The sequence below is a fragment of the Ostrinia furnacalis genome, unplaced genomic scaffold (assembly GCF_004193835.3).
Source record: "Ostrinia furnacalis isolate ACB-3 unplaced genomic scaffold, ASM419383v2 OfSCF0020, whole genome shotgun sequence".
Lineage (NCBI taxonomy): Eukaryota > Metazoa > Arthropoda > Insecta > Lepidoptera > Crambidae > Ostrinia > Ostrinia furnacalis.
In genome coordinates, this window is record NW_021130259.1 from 52,980 (window position 1) to 73,675 (window position 20,696).

At 40.8% G+C, this 20,696-nt stretch overlaps 1 protein-coding gene across 1 annotated transcript in view; it reads right to left on the bottom strand.

The window, feature by feature from the left end:
* The window catches only part of LOC114366221 (uncharacterized), a 29,162-nt gene extending 10,235 nt beyond the window's left edge, over positions 1-18,927 (bottom strand). The window contains exons 1-20 of the mRNA XM_028323057.1: positions 18,629-18,927; positions 18,223-18,454; positions 17,576-17,728; positions 17,333-17,413; positions 17,207-17,260; positions 17,048-17,132; positions 16,780-16,966; positions 14,693-14,817; positions 14,170-14,253; positions 13,393-13,587; positions 12,374-12,451; positions 10,169-10,318; positions 9,482-9,663; positions 8,016-8,587; positions 7,294-7,464; positions 6,159-6,281; positions 3,709-3,840; positions 3,324-3,375; positions 2,950-3,055; positions 20-175 (exon numbers count right to left, since the gene is read on the bottom strand). Coding sequence (XP_028178858.1) covers positions 20-175; positions 2,950-3,055; positions 3,324-3,375; positions 3,709-3,840; positions 6,159-6,281; positions 7,294-7,464; positions 8,016-8,587; positions 9,482-9,663; positions 10,169-10,318; positions 12,374-12,451; positions 13,393-13,587; positions 14,170-14,253; positions 14,693-14,817; positions 16,780-16,966; positions 17,048-17,132; positions 17,207-17,260; positions 17,333-17,413; positions 17,576-17,728; positions 18,223-18,454; positions 18,629-18,698 — 2,988 coding nt within the window. The 5' untranslated portion in view covers positions 18,699-18,927. The remainder of the gene's footprint in view (positions 1-19; positions 176-2,949; positions 3,056-3,323; positions 3,376-3,708; positions 3,841-6,158; positions 6,282-7,293; positions 7,465-8,015; positions 8,588-9,481; positions 9,664-10,168; positions 10,319-12,373; positions 12,452-13,392; positions 13,588-14,169; positions 14,254-14,692; positions 14,818-16,779; positions 16,967-17,047; positions 17,133-17,206; positions 17,261-17,332; positions 17,414-17,575; positions 17,729-18,222; positions 18,455-18,628) is intronic.
* Positions 18,928-20,696: the final 1,769 nt, after the last annotated feature.

Below are 20,696 nucleotides of genomic sequence, written 5' to 3' on the forward strand. Positions count from 1 at the left end.
GCCTTAGTAGCATAACAACCTCGTCAGACAGCACCACCGTCCCGATGTGCAGCGTAAAGATGCATTTCGGAGTGAAAGCATCCCCGATGCGCGGCGAGCCCGCGGCTCTCTTCAGAGCGATGGGCCCGGGGCACAGATCTACCATCAGGGACGCGTCCTTTGTAGGCGGCTTGGTCTGGAAGAGAAATAAAAACCTCATAAAACTCATTTATTTTTGCAAATAGGTTTTTAAAAAGCACTTTTACACGTCCAAATATTAACCCTGTCACTGCTTCGGGACAATAAATGACTTGTAAGATTCAATCGCTGAGGTTACTTACAACGACTCTCCTAAGTGTTGGTTCTATCAATGAGGATTTTCGCGATTGAAAAATCCGCCAGATGGCAATACATAGACGCGAGGTCCAAATGCTGCATGATTGGTTATTTTTGACATGACATTGATAGATATGTCAAAATCCACCAAACACGCAGCATTTGGACCTCGTGTCTACGTATTGCCATCTGACGGATTTTTCAATCGCGAAAACCCTCATTGTCGTAAGATTTCGGCATGAGCGATTGCAACACATAGAAATACGCTAGTAGCCTCTCACCCGTTGTCTTAGGTGAATGACAATAAACGCAACAACGAAAAATATCCAGAAGTCGTTTAATATACCTAATAGTGGCCTACGTAGATGCGTGTCATGTGTCATTATGTCACGTAAAGTATTGGTCGCATTGCCTCGTATCGCGTCGTTTTGTCGCGTCCCGTCGCGACGCGTCGCTTACTTAGGACAACGGGTCAGAAGACTCAGAAGCGATATGAACGCAGAATAGGGACAGGTCTACTATCAAAGCATCAAAATCAACACTTTTTTGTTAGGCCTGCTATACACGGACAGCTTGAAGCTGTCGGATACTAGCTGCTTCAAACTGTCCGTGTATGGCGGGCCTTAGGGTTTGGAGCTGTTTCTAAGATTTAATATTATAGCAGCATATTGCTATTAACAACCCAAACATCTATCTGCTGAGAGATTTGACACAATCAACCAGCTTCCTTGTTATAGCTGATAAGCTGACCAACCACTTTATAACTAGAAAGCTATTAAAATAAATATGAATACATACCATTTTTAAGGACATCCCATGCAAGACATGTAGCAATGATATGTATAATGTCAAATCGAATACCATTTACTACGTACACTTTACGGAACTACAAATACTACTCAAGCCAAGGTTCACAAAAATAAAACGCAAATTAAAAAAGATATTTCGCATTTATTTAGTATTTAAAAGGACGGAATATATTGAAAATTCACTTTGGTGAGAAAAATAGTTTACATACTAGCGTTAGATATTTAAATAATATGAGACAGATCTAGGTCAAATATGTATTTTTATGTAGTTCTATTATTAAAACATAAACTACTAACGTATACATTTTTTTCTTATATTTAAAGGAGGACAAGCAGTCTTTATATTTTTAAGCTTTAACATTTAACAAAAATATTAAATAATAACTACATAAACTTGAGTCATAGTGACTAGATTATTTTCAAATACAATTAAACTTAACACGTAAATAAAGAATAACTCCCACGCAAAACAAATATGTAGTAACTTCACAAGGCGACTATAGAAGAAAATTAAATTTTAACCCAACAATTACATAATATTACTGAAATATAAATAGAATGCGTTTGTATCTACTATCAAATACGAAGGCAAATTCAAAAATACATTTTCATCAAACTAAACTAGACGAGGTACTTCATAAATTCACTTCTGTAATACCACCACCTGTATAATCTACACTACAAACTAAACTACGGACTAAAACTATGTCTAATAAATGCTACAGTCAAACTAGTCATAGTTTTTTGGAATTTTCATTAAAATTAATAGCAGGCCCATATACGTAACAAAAACTTAATATTATATCCAAGTAAGTAAATAATATTGTTTGGAAATAGTCCAAATCAGAAAAAGTGACTACATGACACCAAACACGAGAAAAAACTCTATTCAAGAGTAATAAAGACTGTCGCCGCGCCGTAACAACAAAAAAAATTTTTGAATCTGAATTCAGAAGAAAGGCATCCATTGATGTCATAATGGTTGCCTCTTTTACACTCCAGAGTAAGGAAGAGCCGAATTCCGAATCCAGTAGTGTCATGTACCCCAGTATAGATGAACTACACTGAACTGTCCCACCAAACTCATTGACAGGGAGGCGCCACCCACCATTGTTCAACTATAGTTTGTAAAGGCCTATTCAAACCTGAGCGATATTCGCTGCCGCTGTGGGTAGAGGTACATACCGCGCGGGTTTCGCTCAGGTATTCAGTATCAAGTATCGCGGCTAGAGCGACCTGAGCGATATTCGCTGCCGCTGTGGGTAGAGGTACATACCACGCGGGTTTTGCTCAGGTATTTAGTATCAAGTACCGCGGTATATAGAGTGTTTTCTCTGCCGCAGACGGTAGCGAATACCGCTTAGGTCTGAACAGTATTATTACCGCATACCCACTGGGTTTTCTCTGCCGCAGACGGTAGCGAATACCGCGTAGGTCTAAATAGGCCTTAACATGGCAAAAATTGGAACCAGCGATCCAGTATTGACGGTGGCGCCCCCTGTCAATGTAACTGATGGGACGGTTCGTTGTAGTTGGACAATATACGAATAACCGCTCGTACACTTCACATCACATCCCCAAGCAGGCCCTGGATTGGAACCCCCAAGGAAAACGCAAACTTAGTCGCCCCAAGCAAACTTGGCGGTGCACTGTGGCAGACGAGGCGAAGAAGATCGGCAAGACTTGGAGCGAGATCAAACACATAGCTCAAGACCGAACGCGATGGAGGACTGTTGTGGACACCCTCTGCCCCATCTAGGGGACATAGGACCATAAGTCAAGTAAGTCAAGCTTGTACACTTCAGTACAAGGCAAGGCGGGTCACCTCGACAGCGCTGCGCGCGTGAAGCAGGTCGCGGCACAGTGCTAGTTCCTCCGTAATGGCCGCTAGTGCCTCCTCCATACGCGCGGCAGGCGGCGCTGCGAAGGTTCTGCGATGGAAAATGGATTATGAGGCTGAGAACTTAAGGAGCAATTTTCAAAAGCGCTCGTCACTCACTGCAATGTGAATGTGAGAAGTACCGCCAAACAAATTTCTTTTCTGCTCAAAGGTAAACTGGTCGAGAATGCTTTAGTACATTAAGTTCGCCTTATGTACAAATTAATTTTGGCATTAAAGTTTAAATAAATAAATGTGACGTGACCGAAACATTTGTTTAAAATTATTGTATTTGTAAATTGTCTTCAAAGAGTACTTACTGTTTCTTGTCTTTAAGGTCGACTTTTGCTTCTCCATCTGATAAGTTTGGACCTGTAACATTTAAAGTAGAAAAACATTATTTATTTATTTTATTTAATCGAACACTCCAGATTGATTTTTGATTAAAAATCCTGGGTGACTTGATGTGACCACTGATAACTAAGGTTGAGATGCACCACCTAACTTTGACCGTAACTATAACCGGTGTTTTTTTTGTATGGAGTTTGACAGATTTTTGACGTTTGTCAAAGTTAAAGTAAGGTGGTGCAACCCAGTCTAAATGTAATATAGTTACCCTGCGCCTAAGTTATCAACAAAAAGTCTTTCATTCTAGCGATTTAAAAAATCTGAATCTGAATGAATGACAGCTGTCATTTTACTTACCTCCCCCCGCACCAGGTAGCTCCCCCTCGCTGAGCGAGCTGTAGGCCGTGGTGGAGTGCGGCGAGTATGATTCAGTGTAGGTGGACGTCGTCTTCTGCTCGCCTGGTGACCGCGCCGAGCGGGGGGACTTGCCTGGAATTGACAAAAACACATATGGGGGCGTCCATTAATTACGTGAGACGTTTAGGGGGGTGAGGGGGTCATGAAAAACCTCACTAAATCTCACGTAGGGGAGAGGGGGGGTCTCGACAAATATCACGTAATTTTTTTCAGCAAGAAAAAGGGTCAAATTGCGAGAAAACTGGGTTATAATTAAAAAAAAATGTTTTAAGATAGATAATTATGATTAACTAGCGGCCGCCCGCGACTTCGTACGCGTGGATCCCGTTTTACCCCCTTCATCGATATGTATCTTACGCGGCTTAGATTTTTTCATACAATTTTTTTTTCCGCTAACTCCCGTTCCGGTGGGAACTTTGCAATATCCTGTTGTAACTAAGCTTTAAGTTTACTAAGGTACCTGCATGCCAAATTTCAAGCGTCTATATTACGCGGTTTAGATTTTTTCATACAAATGTTTTTTCCCGCTAACTCCCGTTCCCGTGAGAATTTTGCAATATCCTGTTGTAACTAAGCTTTAAATTTGCTAAGGTACCTGCATGCCAAATTTCAAGCGTCTATCTTACGCGGTTTAGAGTTTTTCATACAAATGTTTTTTCCAGCTAACTCCCGTTCCCGTGGGAATTTTGCAATATCCTGTTGTAACTAAGCTTTGAGTTTACTAAGGTACCTGCGTGCCAAATATCAAGTGTCTAACTTAAGCGGTTTAGATTTTTCATACAAAAGGATATTCCCGCTAATTCCCGTTCCCGTGGGCATTCTTAAGTATCCTATAACCTGCCCAGGAGTATGAAGAATAATTGTACCAAGTTTCGTTAAAATCCGTCGAGTAGTTTTTGTTTCTATAAGGAACATACAGACAGACAGACAGACAGACAGACAGACAGACAGACAGACAGACAGACAAAAATTTTACTGATTGCATTTTTGGCATCAGTATCGATCACTAATCACCCCCTGATAGTTATTTTGAAAATATATTTCATGTACAGAATTGACCTCTCTACAGATTTATTATAAGTATAGATTATTCAATTTTTTATTCTAAACCGTCTGACAATAAAGAAATTAGAAGAAACAGTTTTTTTTAATATTAAATCCTAATCCTAATATTACCCATTTACATTGCAAATATGTATTTTAAGAAATCTCACGTGAGATTGTGGGGAGGGGGAGGGGGTCTGGAAAAATCTCACCAAATCTATCAAAGAGGGCGGGGGGGTTGAAAAATTGCAAAAAAATTCTCACGTAATTAATGGACGCCCCCTATGTACAGCGACGATCGTTGACGCTCGGATTCGCGTTTGGCGGGCCTTCTTTTTGAATAAGGCCGTTGGAAAAAAGCGCGCTCTGCCAGCGCGCTTTTTTCCAACGGTCACCGCGTATTGTGCTTTTCTAAACTCGACCTTATGGTCAGTCCGCCCATGGCCGCGACGCGCGCGAACAAACTTTCTATGTTTTGGCTGTTAAATCACTATATACTGATTACAAGTACTATTTGTGTTATATTTCGATTTGTGGAGGACATTAAATGTGTCTGTGCCTTTGAATCGTGCTTTGGACTGTCATTTCACGACCCCGAGTACGAAAGAACTAACTTTATACATATTTATAAGCGAAAACTGTCTTTCTTTTGTTATGTCTGCTATAAGTACAAAGTAAGGGAGGAGATGGCGACGAAATTCAAAGATTGCAACCACCCGTGACTTAACGATTAGGAGCATAGGTTGATGTCATGAACTGTGTACATTTTCCGTGTCCAGATACAGGCACAGCTCAAATATGTGTAGGCAATGATAGCTTTGCTGTCATGATTACGCAGCAAAGGTGTGCTATCGACGCATGTATGGCCAACGGCGCATCAAACCAAATATTGTGTCATTAAGTTGTAAAAGAAATTATTCTTCATCAAAAATGTATTGTCTGAAGGGCTACTCCAAAACACTGTTTACGTAGTTTTGTTTTATCTGCCGCCGTAACTCACGCTGGCATCTTGCTTTCCGTGAGAGGGATGACAATATACGTTAACGTTTTTCGGAATAACCCCCCTATTGTACCGCCGTCTGTAAAACAGAATAATAATAAGTACTACGTTTCTATTATAATTCAGACAGTTAAAATATTGCACAGTATTAATTACACCCGTTTTTACATTAGTTTAATATTGTCTTTACAATGCAAATGGGTGAAGAATACACGTGCGTGCGTCAATGCTCGCTCGTGATTGTCCTGTCGATTAGACATCTCAGGAGGTGTAGTCGCGCGTGTTTTGTTTTCGATGCAAACTCGCGGAGATGAACAGGCCTGACTGTACTACGAGTAGTACTTACCGTCCCTCTCTGAAGGTAGGTCAGTCAGCGAGGATATCTCGCAGTCGGTGTTGTCGGGCGAGCGCGGCGGCACAGGGTAGGTGTGGCCTCTGCTATGCGTCGCCTCGGGCTCCACTTGAGTCCCTGAAGTTGACAATGAAGGAATATTCATTAGTCCGAACCAGAACAATTATGGACCAATATATCAAAGTACTCGGAGTTTCCCTGCGTGATCGAATCAGAAATGAGGAGATCCGCAGGAGAACCAAAGTAACCGACATAGCTCGCAGAATTGCTAAAATCAAGTGGCAGTGGGCGGGGCACATAGCTCGTAGAGACGATGGCCGTTGGGGCAGGAAAGTTCTCGAGTGGCGACCACGGGCTGGAAGACGTAGCGTGGGCAGGCCTCCTACTAGGTGGACCGACGATCTGGTAAAGGTCGCGGGAAGAGCCTGGATGCGGGCAGCGCAGAACCGTTCATTGTGGAAAACCTTGGGGGAGGCCTTTGTCCAGCAGTGGACGTCATTTGGCTGATACGAATATCAAAGTAAGGTGGAGTAAGGTAATATGATTTACCTTTGTAATTATTTCAACTTGTACTAATCTTAAACTCTATTAATAACTATATCCAACAATAGGACCGTGGATACGCTAATCATTGACATACATAAGGTGATTTTCTAATATGGGTTTTGTACGGCTATGGAGAAATCACTACGACTACGGTCTCCTATTAAACGCTATACGAGGCATCCGACGTCAGCATCAAAGGTTCCTATCGCATCTGAACGCCGAGTCGCCGACGTCAACGTCTGGAGAAGACCACAACAATACATTTCTATAGTAAGGATCCATGGGTGAAGTTGATTGACTGTTTCATAACTTAGGTGATTTCAAAGCTACTAAAAATATTATTTTACAAACAATAAATTGAAAACTAACATGGTTTAAAAGACTAGAACAAACAGTTTTAAGGAAGTTATCAACTATTTTTTTTTATGTGACAGGAGGCAAACGTGCAGACGGTTCACCTGATGGTAAGTGATTACCGTCGCCCATAGACACCCGCAGACCCATTATTAAAGCTACCCTACGGTTCTCAAACTAAATTTCTCAACTGACCAGCAGTCAAAAACTACTACTCAACAAAGTAAACCTTGTTCACACGTCCCAGCGTTTTCTTCTTTAGCGGCGCACGCGCAGCGTTTGAAAGCGGCGGCGGGCGCAGTGCGGAAGCGTAGCGTGCCCGAGCACGTGCGGAACACGGCCACGTCGCGTCGTTGTGCGCCCGGGCACGTGCACGCTCGTGTATGGTGCAGACACAGCTCTACGTGCAAGGAAAGTTAAGGGAAAAGGGACTTTTTTATGCAGAACAAAGCAGGTATTTGACTGCAATCACACCTGACGTGAAGTAAGACAGGGCCTTCTTTCCCACTCGGCACTTTGGGTGCGTACCCAGGGCCCTGCTACCGAGGCCCCCTATCTGCTCAAAAGAGCTTTTTCTAGATAATAAGGGCCCCCTTGATCCCTAAGATCCTTAAATGCCCAAGGTCTCTAGTAAGTAGGTTAAAGACGGCCCTAAAGTAAAATGCAGTCTAGGATGGCACATACCTGCCCTGTAAGTGCCTAATATTCACTCTCGCCTTGAAGAGGCCCGGATCCGGCTCTTGGGGTGAGTGAGTTAGTTATTTGAACATACGACAGCACTGCAGCTTATACAATTTTATAGCCAAAAATTTCTCTTATTACAACGGCGCACGCGCAGCGCTTGAAAGCAGGTTTTAGGCAAGTAGTGGCCTAATAGTAGATTAGAGATAGATTGGCAAACAAGCACACTTTTAATTTTTTTTATGTATCCTGAATGTTTTTATAACTTACCAATTACTTTGCTGTCTTCTGCTTCCGGTTTCTTGACTTCTGGCAAAATAAGCGTACTCGATGTCCCAACTCTCTCCGGATCTTTTTCTATATACTTCTCCATCAAACTACTCATGGGCATTGGAGCCTTGCCTGAATGGACAGATTCTTTGCCGTTCGTTGCTTGAACTTTTCCACCCTCTACGCTATCAATTGCTTGTATAGTTGCATCTTTCAGATTCAAATTAGTCATAGTCGAATCTTCTACAATATTTTGTATGCGCAAAGGAACTTCGACGTTATCGTCTTTTTTAACATCAAAGCCTTGTAGCTTATTGATTTCTCTCGCTCTTACTACCTCTTTAGTTTCCTTGTCTTTTTTGGGTTTAACGCCATTTCTCTTCTTGAACTTATCAACGGCTTTATCAATTATAAAAGTTTTTCCCACAGGCAATGGTCCTGGTATTTGAAGGCTGTTGTGCGAGTCCTTTTTAGTGTGCTCAGCAGACTCTGCCGTAAGGTCAGAGCGAATCTGTTCAACGTTTTTGCTAACAAACGAATGTTTTTCCTCTTTATCGATCACGGCATTGACACTGTAAAAGTTTATGGTCATTAAATTAAAGCCATAAAAGTCATTTATTTTCTGTAAAGAGGTTTTATAAAGCGTTTTACACGTCTCAGTATTACTTTAACCCTACCAATGCTTTGGGACAATAAATGGACCGGTGCTGAGAAGAAGCAGCGCACGAATGGTAGATTTTTTTTTTCCCTATAGATCTAGCGCATAGGTGATTTTGACTATAGTCACAGAATAATAATAAGTACTACGTACAGAAGTTTTACCTCGCGAAGGTATATAAAAAAATTTATGCTCAATGTCATTAACAATATGGTATAATTTAGCCTGTCTCAAGAGTCAATCACCATTTTGTTGACAAACGTCAGTGATCGGCACTGCGCCGAAGCTATAGGGCTGACTTCGGTAAAATGATGTGACGTGAGGTGCCAAACTGCGGAAAATGGCGGAGGAAATACATGATTTAGCATGAATTATCATGAATAATATTAACTACTTATTTACCTCTCAGTGTCTTGAGGCAACTTAAAAAAGTACATTCTGTGTTTTTATTATTATCTAGGTAGTTAAATACTGCACAGTATTTAGTACTGTTCGCTCGTATGTGAGGCTTTGTCGAATCGTATCCTGTAGGTGGGCCATCGTGCGTGTTTTGATTTCGGTGTAAACTCGCGGAGATGAACAGGCCTGCTATAGTATAGATCGTTTCATCCACGAAGACGCGCCCCACCAACTTTTGGTCGAGGGAAGCGGGGTGCGGGGAGTTTGATCCGAGCAATCCAAGCGTCATTATTGTAGTGTGCGTGTGCACTCGTGGATAATTTAGCGTGTACCGATAACAATCAAACATTAACGGAAGAATGGTGGGGCGTCTTCGTGGATGAAACGATCTATAATTATATTTATTTACCCTTTTACATCAAGCGCGAGCCTCTTGTCTAGTATTGTATTTTTTCTCCCAGCGAGTCGTTTATTTTTGAGCAATGGAGTCTTCTGCTTTTCTTCTTTAACCTCGCGTGCAGGCGACTCTACGACCCTGTCCCGATCGGGAGTCGTCACGTCAGACGGCTTTGATTTGGAGTATGAAGCTTCCTGTATGAAGAATTTAAATTGATAATGATAAAAAGCTAACAACAAATATGATTATTTAACACTAGCGGCCGCCCGCGACTTCGTACGCGTGGACCTCGTTTTACCCCCGTTAGATATCATGTTGATAGATGGCGTTTCACGGCTTCCCCCGCATAAATATTTACGAACGTCAAAAACAGTAATTTGTACAGCGCTGTAGATTTTAACCAATGACGATAGATGGCGAAGCATACAAGTCGTCACTGGTGAGCGCTAAAGTGGTAGGAGGACTATCGCATTTGCACTCATCAAGATGGCGCCACTGTAGAGTAAGGTCCTGTCACTTGCTAGTAGCGAAGACAGTGGCACCAACTGGTGAGCGCTAAAGTGGTAGGAGGACTATCGCATTTGCACTCATCAAGATGGCGCCACTGTAGAGTAAGGTCCTGTCAATCGCCAGGGGTGCCAACTGTTAAGTATAAAAACGATAGCCCTCATTGAAATTCAACAATAAATCGGTTCTAACCTCCAATACAATCCCATCTTCATCATCACGTTTATCGTTGACGTCTATCGCGGGAGAGTCAGCCATTCTAGGGCCCGAGTCGTAAGCTTCAAAGTAGAATGATTTGCCAACTCTTTCCTTGGGCACTTCAGATGCCTCTCCTTGTTTCATCTGAAAATAAGAACATTGCAATGTGGGAACCAAGAGCCAGTTAATAAAAGATGTTACGGTCTAGCGCTTAACGAGAGCAGTGCCTTAGGTATGGCAGCGGCAAGGGACTTGACTTAAAATCAAAATCAAAATTTTCTTTATTTGTTTAGACTAATTAAATTAGTTCTTGCAAATCGTCAAATGCTCTTAAGGAGCCTATACATGTCTCATTCTTTTTTTGCCCTACCAGCTCTTCGAGACAAACATTTGGCAAGTGCTGAGAAGAAGCGCCGCAACAAACTCAGTCACCACTGTCTGCCGGTTTAAAAATATAAAAAAGTAGGAAGTTACAATACATTCGGAAGCAAGTTACTTACCACGCGCTCCCGTTGATAGAAGGTGGCCTTTAAGACGCCCATCTAGCACGAGACCGCGTGGCAGTTTTGAATATATTTATTTAGTGCCGTGCTAATTTCTAGGTTAATTGTTGCGTTTTGATACATATATATTTTATGTCAGGTATATCTTTCCTTGACCAGTCCCCGAAGGCAGCGCCTGTTCACAGACATGACGTGTGAACCAGCCATCGCTTCACTCAACCATATTATAGGGAATGTAACGACCCGCCTCACACGCCACTACCCCAGCCAGAGACATTTTAGTGAGCATGACAAGTCTAAGATATCCTTCTGGCTAAGGTCCTATGTCCCCTAGATGGGGCAGAGGGGGTCCACAACATTCCTCCATCGCGTTCGGTCTTGAGCTTCGCGTTTGATCTCGCTCCAAGTCTTGCCGACCTCCTTCGCTTCGTCTGCCACAGTGCACCGCCAAGTTTGCTTGGGGCGACCACGTTTGCGTTTTCCTTGGGGGTTCCAATCCTGCCTGCTTGGGGATGCGATCGGAATCCCTTCGGAGAGTGTGGCCAATCCAGTTCCAATGAGGGCTATCGTTTCAGCGCTCACCAGTTAGCGCCACTGTAGAGTAAGGTCCTGTCACTTGCTAGTAGCGAAGACAGTGGCACCAACTGGTGAGCGCTAAAGTGGTAGGAGGACTATCGCATTTGCACTCATCAAGATGGCGCCACTGTAGAGTAAGGTCCTGTCAATCGCCAGGGGTGCCAACTGTTAAGTATAAAAACGATAGCCCTCATTACGGCGCTTGATCTACTGGTCGATCGGAATTTCGTGGCAGCGTTCCAATCGCTCGACCCTGGAGATTTTCTCGGGCGGCAAGGGAGGGGTAACAATAACATATTATGACGTGACAGAGCATACAAATCTCAGGCACAATTGATATCTCGCTGACGTTTGACGTCACAAAAATACCCTCCCGTGCCACTCATACCTCAGGCACTGACTGAGATTAACGCTAGAACAATGGTGATATCATATGACATCTATTACGGTAGTATGTGGTAGAGATGGATTATACTAGGTAAATTTGATACTAGGTGCACCTATTCCTAGTATTTATTAATACTCGATCCAAATACCTATTCCACTTAGTACGTAGTAATTTAGCATACTTGACGCGACTAGTGCGGACTAATCCACGTAATATGACTTTAAAATACAATTTGTTGTTGGTTGTTGGCGTATTTAAAATATATCAATTTCATAAAAATATTTACATATTTTTTTGTACATGAATATGGTTTGACTACGTTTATGTGCGTTTGCTTCGTCGCGCTCAAATTTGTTTGGTCAGACAGAGACGGAGTGAATCTCTACGTTCGCACATAAGCTTAGCGAGAAATACTCGGTGCGCGTAATACACGACTACGGATTACGCAATAATAACCTCTATTGCTTTGACAGTAAGGTCGGAAATCGTGTAATTTATAAAATACTAGGTGGATCAAGTATTTAAAAAAATGGAATAGGTGCCGCTTAGTACTGTAAAATACCTAGTGTGTGGATCTGTACTAGTAAATACGTCTCATCTCTAGTATGTGGGTGGCGCGTAGACCTATAACATCAATAGAGATGAAAGCGTGTTGGATCGACTATAGGGCCGACTAATGATGCAGCGATCATACTCTATTGTTAATGAATGAAACGTTGAATGAATACTCACTACAGACAGAATCTCATCCATTTGTTGTTGCAGATAAGCTATTCTATTTTTCAGCTCATCATCCATGCGAGTAATCGTCTGAAAAAGTACAATTTTGTATTGTTAAAAAATGATTATATGTGAAAATAATATTTAGACAAATATAAAGCCGAAAATCACTTATTCATTAGTTCATTCACTCACTCACTGACTAAACACGAAATCTCTAAAACTACTTGACCTAGGCTAGGCGCGCACGGGCGAATTTTTGCCGTGACAATGTATCTCTCTTTTGCACGTATAACACATATAATAGCACCGTGACAGTATGTCCCTTTGTTTCTCTCTTTAGGCTGGTTTTAGTGTCACGCGGACTGTCAGTGCGGATCGCTCCGCACAGCCGATCTGTATGAACTGCTAGGAAGCGGAGCGGTTCCTCCGGAGAGAGAGACGAAGAGAGAAACAAAAGGGACATACTGTCATGGTGACAAAAGTCACTCGTGCTCGCCTAGGTTTATTCATCTAAAAAATCGTTTCCTCGACTTCAAACAAACTTTGTCGCGAGGATCCTAGTCTAATCTTAGGCCGTTTACAGAAAGAAAGCTAGAAACTTATAAGCGCTTACCGGCGCTTGTCAGCGCTGGTCCGTTCGTTCACAAAGGAAGCAAGTTGAATGGCATCGGCGCGCGTTCATATACTTTCCTGCGCGGGTTACCAGCGCTGACAAGCGCCAAGCGCAAGTTTATAAGTTTCCAGCTTCCTTTATGTATACGGTAAGCCTTACCTTAAGATCTAAGTAAAGCCCGGTCTGTGAGCACGTAGAATTTTGTCCAATGACCCCAAGCTACCCATCCTTATCGCTCGCGCGTAATTGTATTGCTGTCGCGACTGTGCGACGGGCGCCCGCAGTGAGTGTGCGAGCGCGACAGCAACATAATTACGAGCGCGCGATAAGGATGGGTAGCTTGGGGTCATTGGACAAAATTCTACGTGCTCACAGACCAGACTTTAGCTAAGGTTTATGAAAAGTAAATAAATACCTTCTGGTCGGCCGCAACAGGGCTCTTATAAGCGTCGATGTACCCCGAATCGTTGGACAGCTTGGACAGCCGGTGCTGGTCCGCCTTCTCCGTGGACTGGTCCTTGTCTGAAGGCTTGTCAGTCGCTTCCGAAGGCTGGCCGGCCGTCTCACTGGGCACTTCTAGCTGGGGCACTTCTAACTGAGGCACTTCTAGCTGAGATGGGAATAGCATGAATAAAATTAGTTCTAGGGTATAATTGATTTTGATGGACTTGAAGTGAGGGATTTCATAGAAAGATAAATAGGTATATTCTTTTTTACACTCACTAAATTATTGCAACACTAGCGGCCGCCCGTGACTTCGTACGCGTTGACCTCGTTTTACCCCCTTAGAGGTGGTTTTTGTTGATAGATGGCGTTTCACGGCTTTGCCCTCATGAATATTTACAAACGTCAAAAGCATGTCGCTAGATGGCGCTTTTATAGATATTTCTCACCTCTTATCTATTTATTGAAATTTAGTTTGTCACAATATTTATTATCGTCATAAATTATAGCCTATAGTATGTTATTCTGAGTCATAAACAATAATACTGTAGTTTCATCAAAATCCGTTCAGTAGTCCTGAAAGAGTAACAAACATGTTGACATCCAGACATCCATACAAATTTTCGCATTTATAATTTGAGTAGGATTTGCAACCATTCCAACAAGGTACTTTTATGTATAGTATAGAGATGTGCAGCTGAAGCAGAATTCCGAGGTTGATCGGCTGATGAAAAACTTTCATACATACCCGAGGTGAAGACTCCCATCGCGGAGTGTAGAAAGGCGAACCTCTTGGCTCCGTTTCTTCATTTTCGATTTCATTCTTCATTTGCTGAAATTTTTTAAAACATTGACATTTATAAGGCAATTTATTAACTTGATTTTTATTTGTAGTCATTAAAATTTTGCTATGAAGATAAATGTTTTTGTGCTCAACAGTTGGCACCACTGGCAAGTGACAGGGCCTTACTTTACAGTGGCGTCATCCTGGTAAGTGGAAATGCTATGCATCTGCTAGGTACCGCTTCAGCGCTTCACTAGTTGGCACCGCTATCATAGCTAGCCACTAGCGACTGACAGACTCTACAGTGGCGCCAAATGGAAATGCTAAGACTTTTAGAAATCATTAGGTAAGGCCAATTTAGAAATCATTAGGTAAGGCCTATGTTCAGCAGTAGCTGAATCATGAGGCCTTTTAAAGTTAAGTATAGTCTTTAAATAATGGTTTAAAGTTTAATGCTTGATCCACATAAACAAGATATCAAGCTTACACTGGAGCTGTTGAGGTGGTCCTGCAGCGTCTTGGAGACGGCGGCGGCGCGGTCGGCGGCACGCACGCGTGTTTCTAACTCTGCTACCTTTCTCTTCTCGATCGAAAGCTCCGTTGACACTTCGCCTGTGAAAAATAGAAAATCTATACTTATAATAAATCTGTAGAGAGGTCAATTCTGTACATGAAATATATTTTCAAAATAACTATCAGGAGGGATTAGTGATCGATACTGATGCCAAAAATGCAATCAGTAAAATTTTTGTCTGTCTGTCCGTCTGTATGTTCCTTATAGAAACAAAAACTACTCGACGGATTTTAACGAAATTTGGTACAATTATTCTTCGTACTCCTGGGCAGGTTATAGGATACTTAGGAATTCCCACGGGTACGGGAATTGGCGGGAAAATCATTTTGTATGAAAAATCTAAACCGCTTATGTTAGACACTTTGAATTTGGTATGCAGGTACCTTAGTAAACTTAAAGCTCAGTTACAACAGGATATTGCAAAATTCCCACGGGATCGGGAGTTAGCAGGAAAAAAACATTTGTATGAAAAAATCTAATCCCATCAAAAACAATACTTGTCAAAAAAAACAAGTCTCGCAACTCAGTTGTTCTACGGTAAAAAGTTGTGAGATCCATGTAATACCAAGTCCAGGCCAGGAAATCTTTAACGTTTTACATAAATTATTGACTTGGCCATCGCACTAAATAATTTAATTTACACGTGTTTTCATGCGATGGCCAAGTCAATATATTTATGTAAAACGTTAAAGATTTCCTGGCCTGGACTTGGTATTACATGGATCTCACAACTTTTTACCGTAGAACAACTGAGTTGCGAGACTTGGTTTTTTTGACAAGTATTGTTTTTGATGGGATCTCATTTCTTTTTGTATTTTGTAGACAGCAGTTATGAAATTGAAATTGAAAAATTTTACTCGACTTGGCGGTTGCACTACCGTGCCCCCAAATATTTTAGTTTTTCCTTGATTCATACACCAAACACTACTTATATTCCAAATTTGAAGCTTCTAGGTCTACTAGAAGTGCCTTAGAATTTTGATGATCGGTGAGTCAGTCAGTCAGTCAGTCAGTGAGTGACAAAATTAAGTAACTTTGACCCGTTATAATTCTTAAACTACTGGTTCAAATTAAATTAAATTTTTAATATACCGTGTCTTTACAATGCCTGCATAGCTAATGAAAATTCAGCCTTCTAGTTTTATCCACAACGAAGTTACAGGCGGTCGAAAATTGCCTGAATTGCTTCGAGAAAAGGATGGTACGGCCGTGCCGCTTTTATGCTCGACTTGGTGGGGGCACTGCCGTGCCCCCAGAACTGCTTAAGTTAGACGCTTGAAATTCGGCATGCAGGTATCTTAGTAAACTTAAAGCTTAGTTACAACAGGATATTGCAAAATTCCCACGGCAACGGGAGTTAGCGGGAAAAAACATTTGTATGAAAAAATCTAAACCGCGTAAGATAGATGAAGGGGTAAAACGGGATCCACGCGTACGAAGTCGCGGCTAGTACAGAATATAATTTGAATCTATTTCAATTTGTTGTTGTCTGTGATTCACGCACTAAGTAAAGTAACATTCGTGACAGATAGCCGAACGGTGAAGGGGTGACTCGTGATCCGGGGAACGCGGGTTCGGTCCCCGCCGCCGCTCGACTATCGTGGTGAGCTCACTCGTAATCCTACTAGTCCTACTAATATTATAAATGCGAAAGCTTGTGTGGATGTTTGTTACTCTTTCATGCAAAAACTACTGAACGGATTTTGATGAAACTTTGCAGTATTATTGTTTATAACCCAGAATAACATATAGGCTATAATTTATGACGATCTGTGACTAACTAAATTTCACGCGGGTGAAGCCGCGGGCAAAAGCTAGTACAAGCATATTTAGCTTAGTACGAGGGGCTAACGGCTTTTTTTAAAAAGATTCAACTCCGTAATCGCATCACGAAATTAAAAATTAAAATTGTCACCAATTTATTTTACGTGGTTGCTTCACTTTCGATGTTATCTGTGCGCGCTGTGTTCGCTCGCAAATGCATCCACTCGCATACTAACCGCACTTAGCTTCAGCATCCCTCAGCCGGCTCGCGAGCTGCTCAGCTTGTTGCGCGCGCGCAGTAAGTTCGTGGTCACTCGCGGCGCGCTGTGTTCGCTCGCGATCATTCGCCGCTCGCAGCTCGGACACTTCATCTTCAAGGCGGCCGATGCGGGTAGAATACTCGTTGTGAGTCTTGGAGAGTTCCTGAAAGTGTTTTAAATAAATATAAAAGTTTACAGTCAATAATAAAATACAAAAAACAGGACTAAATAATAAACTAATTACCTCTTGTAAATCGACGATTTTTTGTTTCAACTCTTCCATAAGACTTCGACATCTATTCTCATTACATAACGTCTCAGGGTTCTCTCTAAAATCATAAAAATAAGAATGAAAATTAATTAAGAATTTACACTTGAAAAAACAATACAAGTTGCAACCCACTTTTCTGGTTCTTCAGTTTCAGTCTCCACCGTCCTCGTTGATAACATAGGATCCCTACAATCAAAAGTTTCGATCAGTCGGTGGATGACCAAATAATATTTTAAATCAAAAGATTAACCATCATACTTATCAACAAAACGGGTGGATACTGCTGTTTTCACATTGCTATCACTTATCCTTGCATTTAATACACTCACAGATGAATTTCTGGAAAATACAATAATGTATTTTGATGTTGAACAAGCATCATTGCTTTACAGAAAATTCAATTTTAAAGACAAATTAAAACATTCAGGTTGATATATCATAAACATGTATTCCTAATATTATTATAAATCATTTGCATTACATGATTACCAGTTAACTTACTTCAGAGATGCTGGTGGCGCAGAGCACTTAGTACAACGAGAGACGGAGGTGGCAGGGCTTCGGCGGAGGAACTGTTTGGCCGAGCACAGCCTCATGTTCAGCACACGAATCCTCTCGGATAATCTTTCATTTGCTCTTTTCAGGTCTGCTATCCTGTTGGAATTAAAATAGGAAGTGTAACAGTACTAGGACGCATTACTAAAAAGGATGGAATAGTCAACGTCAACTTTGTTCCGGCATTTCTTCTCAGCACTTGCCATATGTTTGTCTCGAAGCGCTGGTAGGGCCCAAAAGATAAGGAGACATGTAAAGTGCCCCATAAGGGCTACCTTTTCTTTTTTTATTATTTACATTTTGACGTTCACAAGTGCCACTAAATATTTTTGATTTTGATTTCAACAATAGACAATAAACTGTTTAAGGTTTATTGTATTTGCACTTCTGCATTAATGTGACTAATTGACTGGAGCAAATATAAAATAAGTTGTTTCACAAAATTAAACTCACTAGATGCAAAATTGAAAATTATTAATTAGAGTGAGACAATGTTTCTCGTTGTTTAAAAAATACAATTTATTATTAATAACATTATTATTGTACAAAAAAGTGTGGATAAACACTTAAATAACATGGTTTTCAAGACTCACGATTCTTTCTGTTCGTTGACAATTGACTTTGTGTAAGTACAACAGTCTTTTTCTTTGGCCACATGGTTCTTGTTGGCAGCAGTCATTCTCTGCACTCGGGTAGACAATACTTTGATCTGCTCTTGCTGCCCAGTGACTGTCCGCTTTAGTTCCAAGTTGTTCTCCAACAGAGTGAAGTAGAGATCCTCCAGTTCTTTCTTACTTAGCTTAGACGGGCATACTCTGTATAACTCTATAATAAAATATTATTTTTTAATTTTTTTGTCATCTTTCAACTCTATAACCTTTTCGGGTAATAAATTTGATAATTTTGAGGTTTAATTCATTCATCAGGAAGCTCTTTCAGTGCATTTGATTGGTTATTTGCAAGTAGAATTTTGTTCAAAGTAGGTACAATGTAACTTACCTCGATCTGACCGGGCGGAGTGACTTTTACACATATCACGCTTAAATCCCTCTTTTTTTAGACCATTCATTATTCAATAGATGGTTTTATCAACCAAAACAAAACGGATGATAAACTTTTGATGCCATAAAATTTTAGCGAAGAATTAAGTTTGCATCACATCTGTCACGAAATTTCTTCATTGTCATGGATTTTTATCGACGAATTCTTAATTTTAACTTCATCTAGAATAGCTTTGATTGTGGAATATCACATTAACTTGAAAATATTAGGTACAGGAAAAACGAAAATGCCGCCATAGCAACTATTTTCACAAAACTGTCAACAACGTGAATCCGTCAGCTGTCATTGTATTTAAATTACGAACTATATAAATGAAACATTTGAGACGCTATTTAGTGAATCTTAAAGTCTATTTTGATTTAGCAAGCAAGGTGACATCTGATGCACAGATTATGGCTTTGGACATCGCAATATTGCACCATGTTGCATTCAAACTGTATGACCATCCATTTCATAAAATGTCTGACAAATAAACAATGCTATAGCCTGACCAGGAACATAAAAACCCTCGCCATGTTGCGGAAAACTAATGGTACTAATTTCTTTTAATGGCAACAGTATAGTTCCAAAATACTGAACTGTCCTATCGATGACATTGACAGCGGGGCGCCACCGTCAATACCGAATCGCTGGTTCCGATTTTTGCCATGTTGGAAACCATAAAGTTCAATGATGGTAGCGCCCCCCTGTCATTGAGTTTGGCGGGACAGTTCAGCGTGGGTCATCTATAACTGAANGGTTTGATATATTCTTTTAAAAACTGTTTTACTAATTCTGCATTATTATCAGGTAAATGTACTTCAAGAACCTTTTGTTTATCGCGCGAAAGGTTTTTGACTGAAAGTTCATTATCGAATCGTTCAAAGACTAATATTTGATTAGGTTTGTTATCGATTGCTTCGTTTAAGATTGGGATGCCTTGTGATTCGGTATCTTTTGCGGAATGAATAGTTTGTGAGTTATTTGATTGTTCATCGACACAGTCTGAATTATTTGACGACGGAATCGGATATTCTGAACCTAATTGTCTACTTCCTTCTGAGGATGTAGAGTCGGAAATTACTATTGTACTTCCTGATGATAATTTTTCTATTTTCTTTACTACTTTATCAACATGTTTTTGAATACGTTTTTCCTTTTTGCTAACATTTACTTTCATGGACTGATTATCTGAATCGAGAGCATTTACTTTTATGCGGGATAACGCGTCTGCGTTTGCGGCTGCGCCAGTCAGATTTCGGGAGCGGGGTGGAAGCTTTTTAAAAAGGATTATATTTAATTAAACTAAGTGATCACGTCCTCGCCGAGTTGGAGGCGATTTAATAATGATTTAATATTGTGGCCGATCGCAGTCGTCCAGTACGGTGTTTACAATTTAGTTCTGCTGACACATCTCTTATGTGAATAACAATTCTACGAATGCTTACACTGTAGAGTGGAAAGTGATGACTTATCTTGTTTAGTCTAGAGCAGAGGGAGCTGACGGATGCATAACTACCTACTCGTAGCAGACCGTAGCAAAAGTGACCGTTTTAAGTAGAAGACATAATAAATAAGCTACCTACCTTACTAAGGATTACCTACATTATATTTAAAAGCTAGACTTCAGCGGGATAATTGATTAGTTTTATCCAACTTCAAAAAAAAAGGAGAAGGTTCTATTTATCACCACAGGTCATCACTCAAAATACAAAAGAGTTTGCGATGAAAATCTGAACTTCTACGTCTTGCAGTCGGGCTAGCACTGAATGATTGATCACGCGATTTTATCGTTTCGTTTTAAAACTATTCTAGACATTTTACACAGAAGCGATAAAGAGTTTTTTTTTTCACTTTGAAGTTTTAAAATGTTCTTTAAGACCCAACGAAGAAGAAAGATACCGTGCGACAGCCATTTAAGCTTGAATGACTAAGTTTTAGGATAAAGAAATGTTTTAAACGCAAAGCAAAATCTTGTTGCGTCGTATTTTACCCTATTTTACCTATACTACACTCATACACGTTT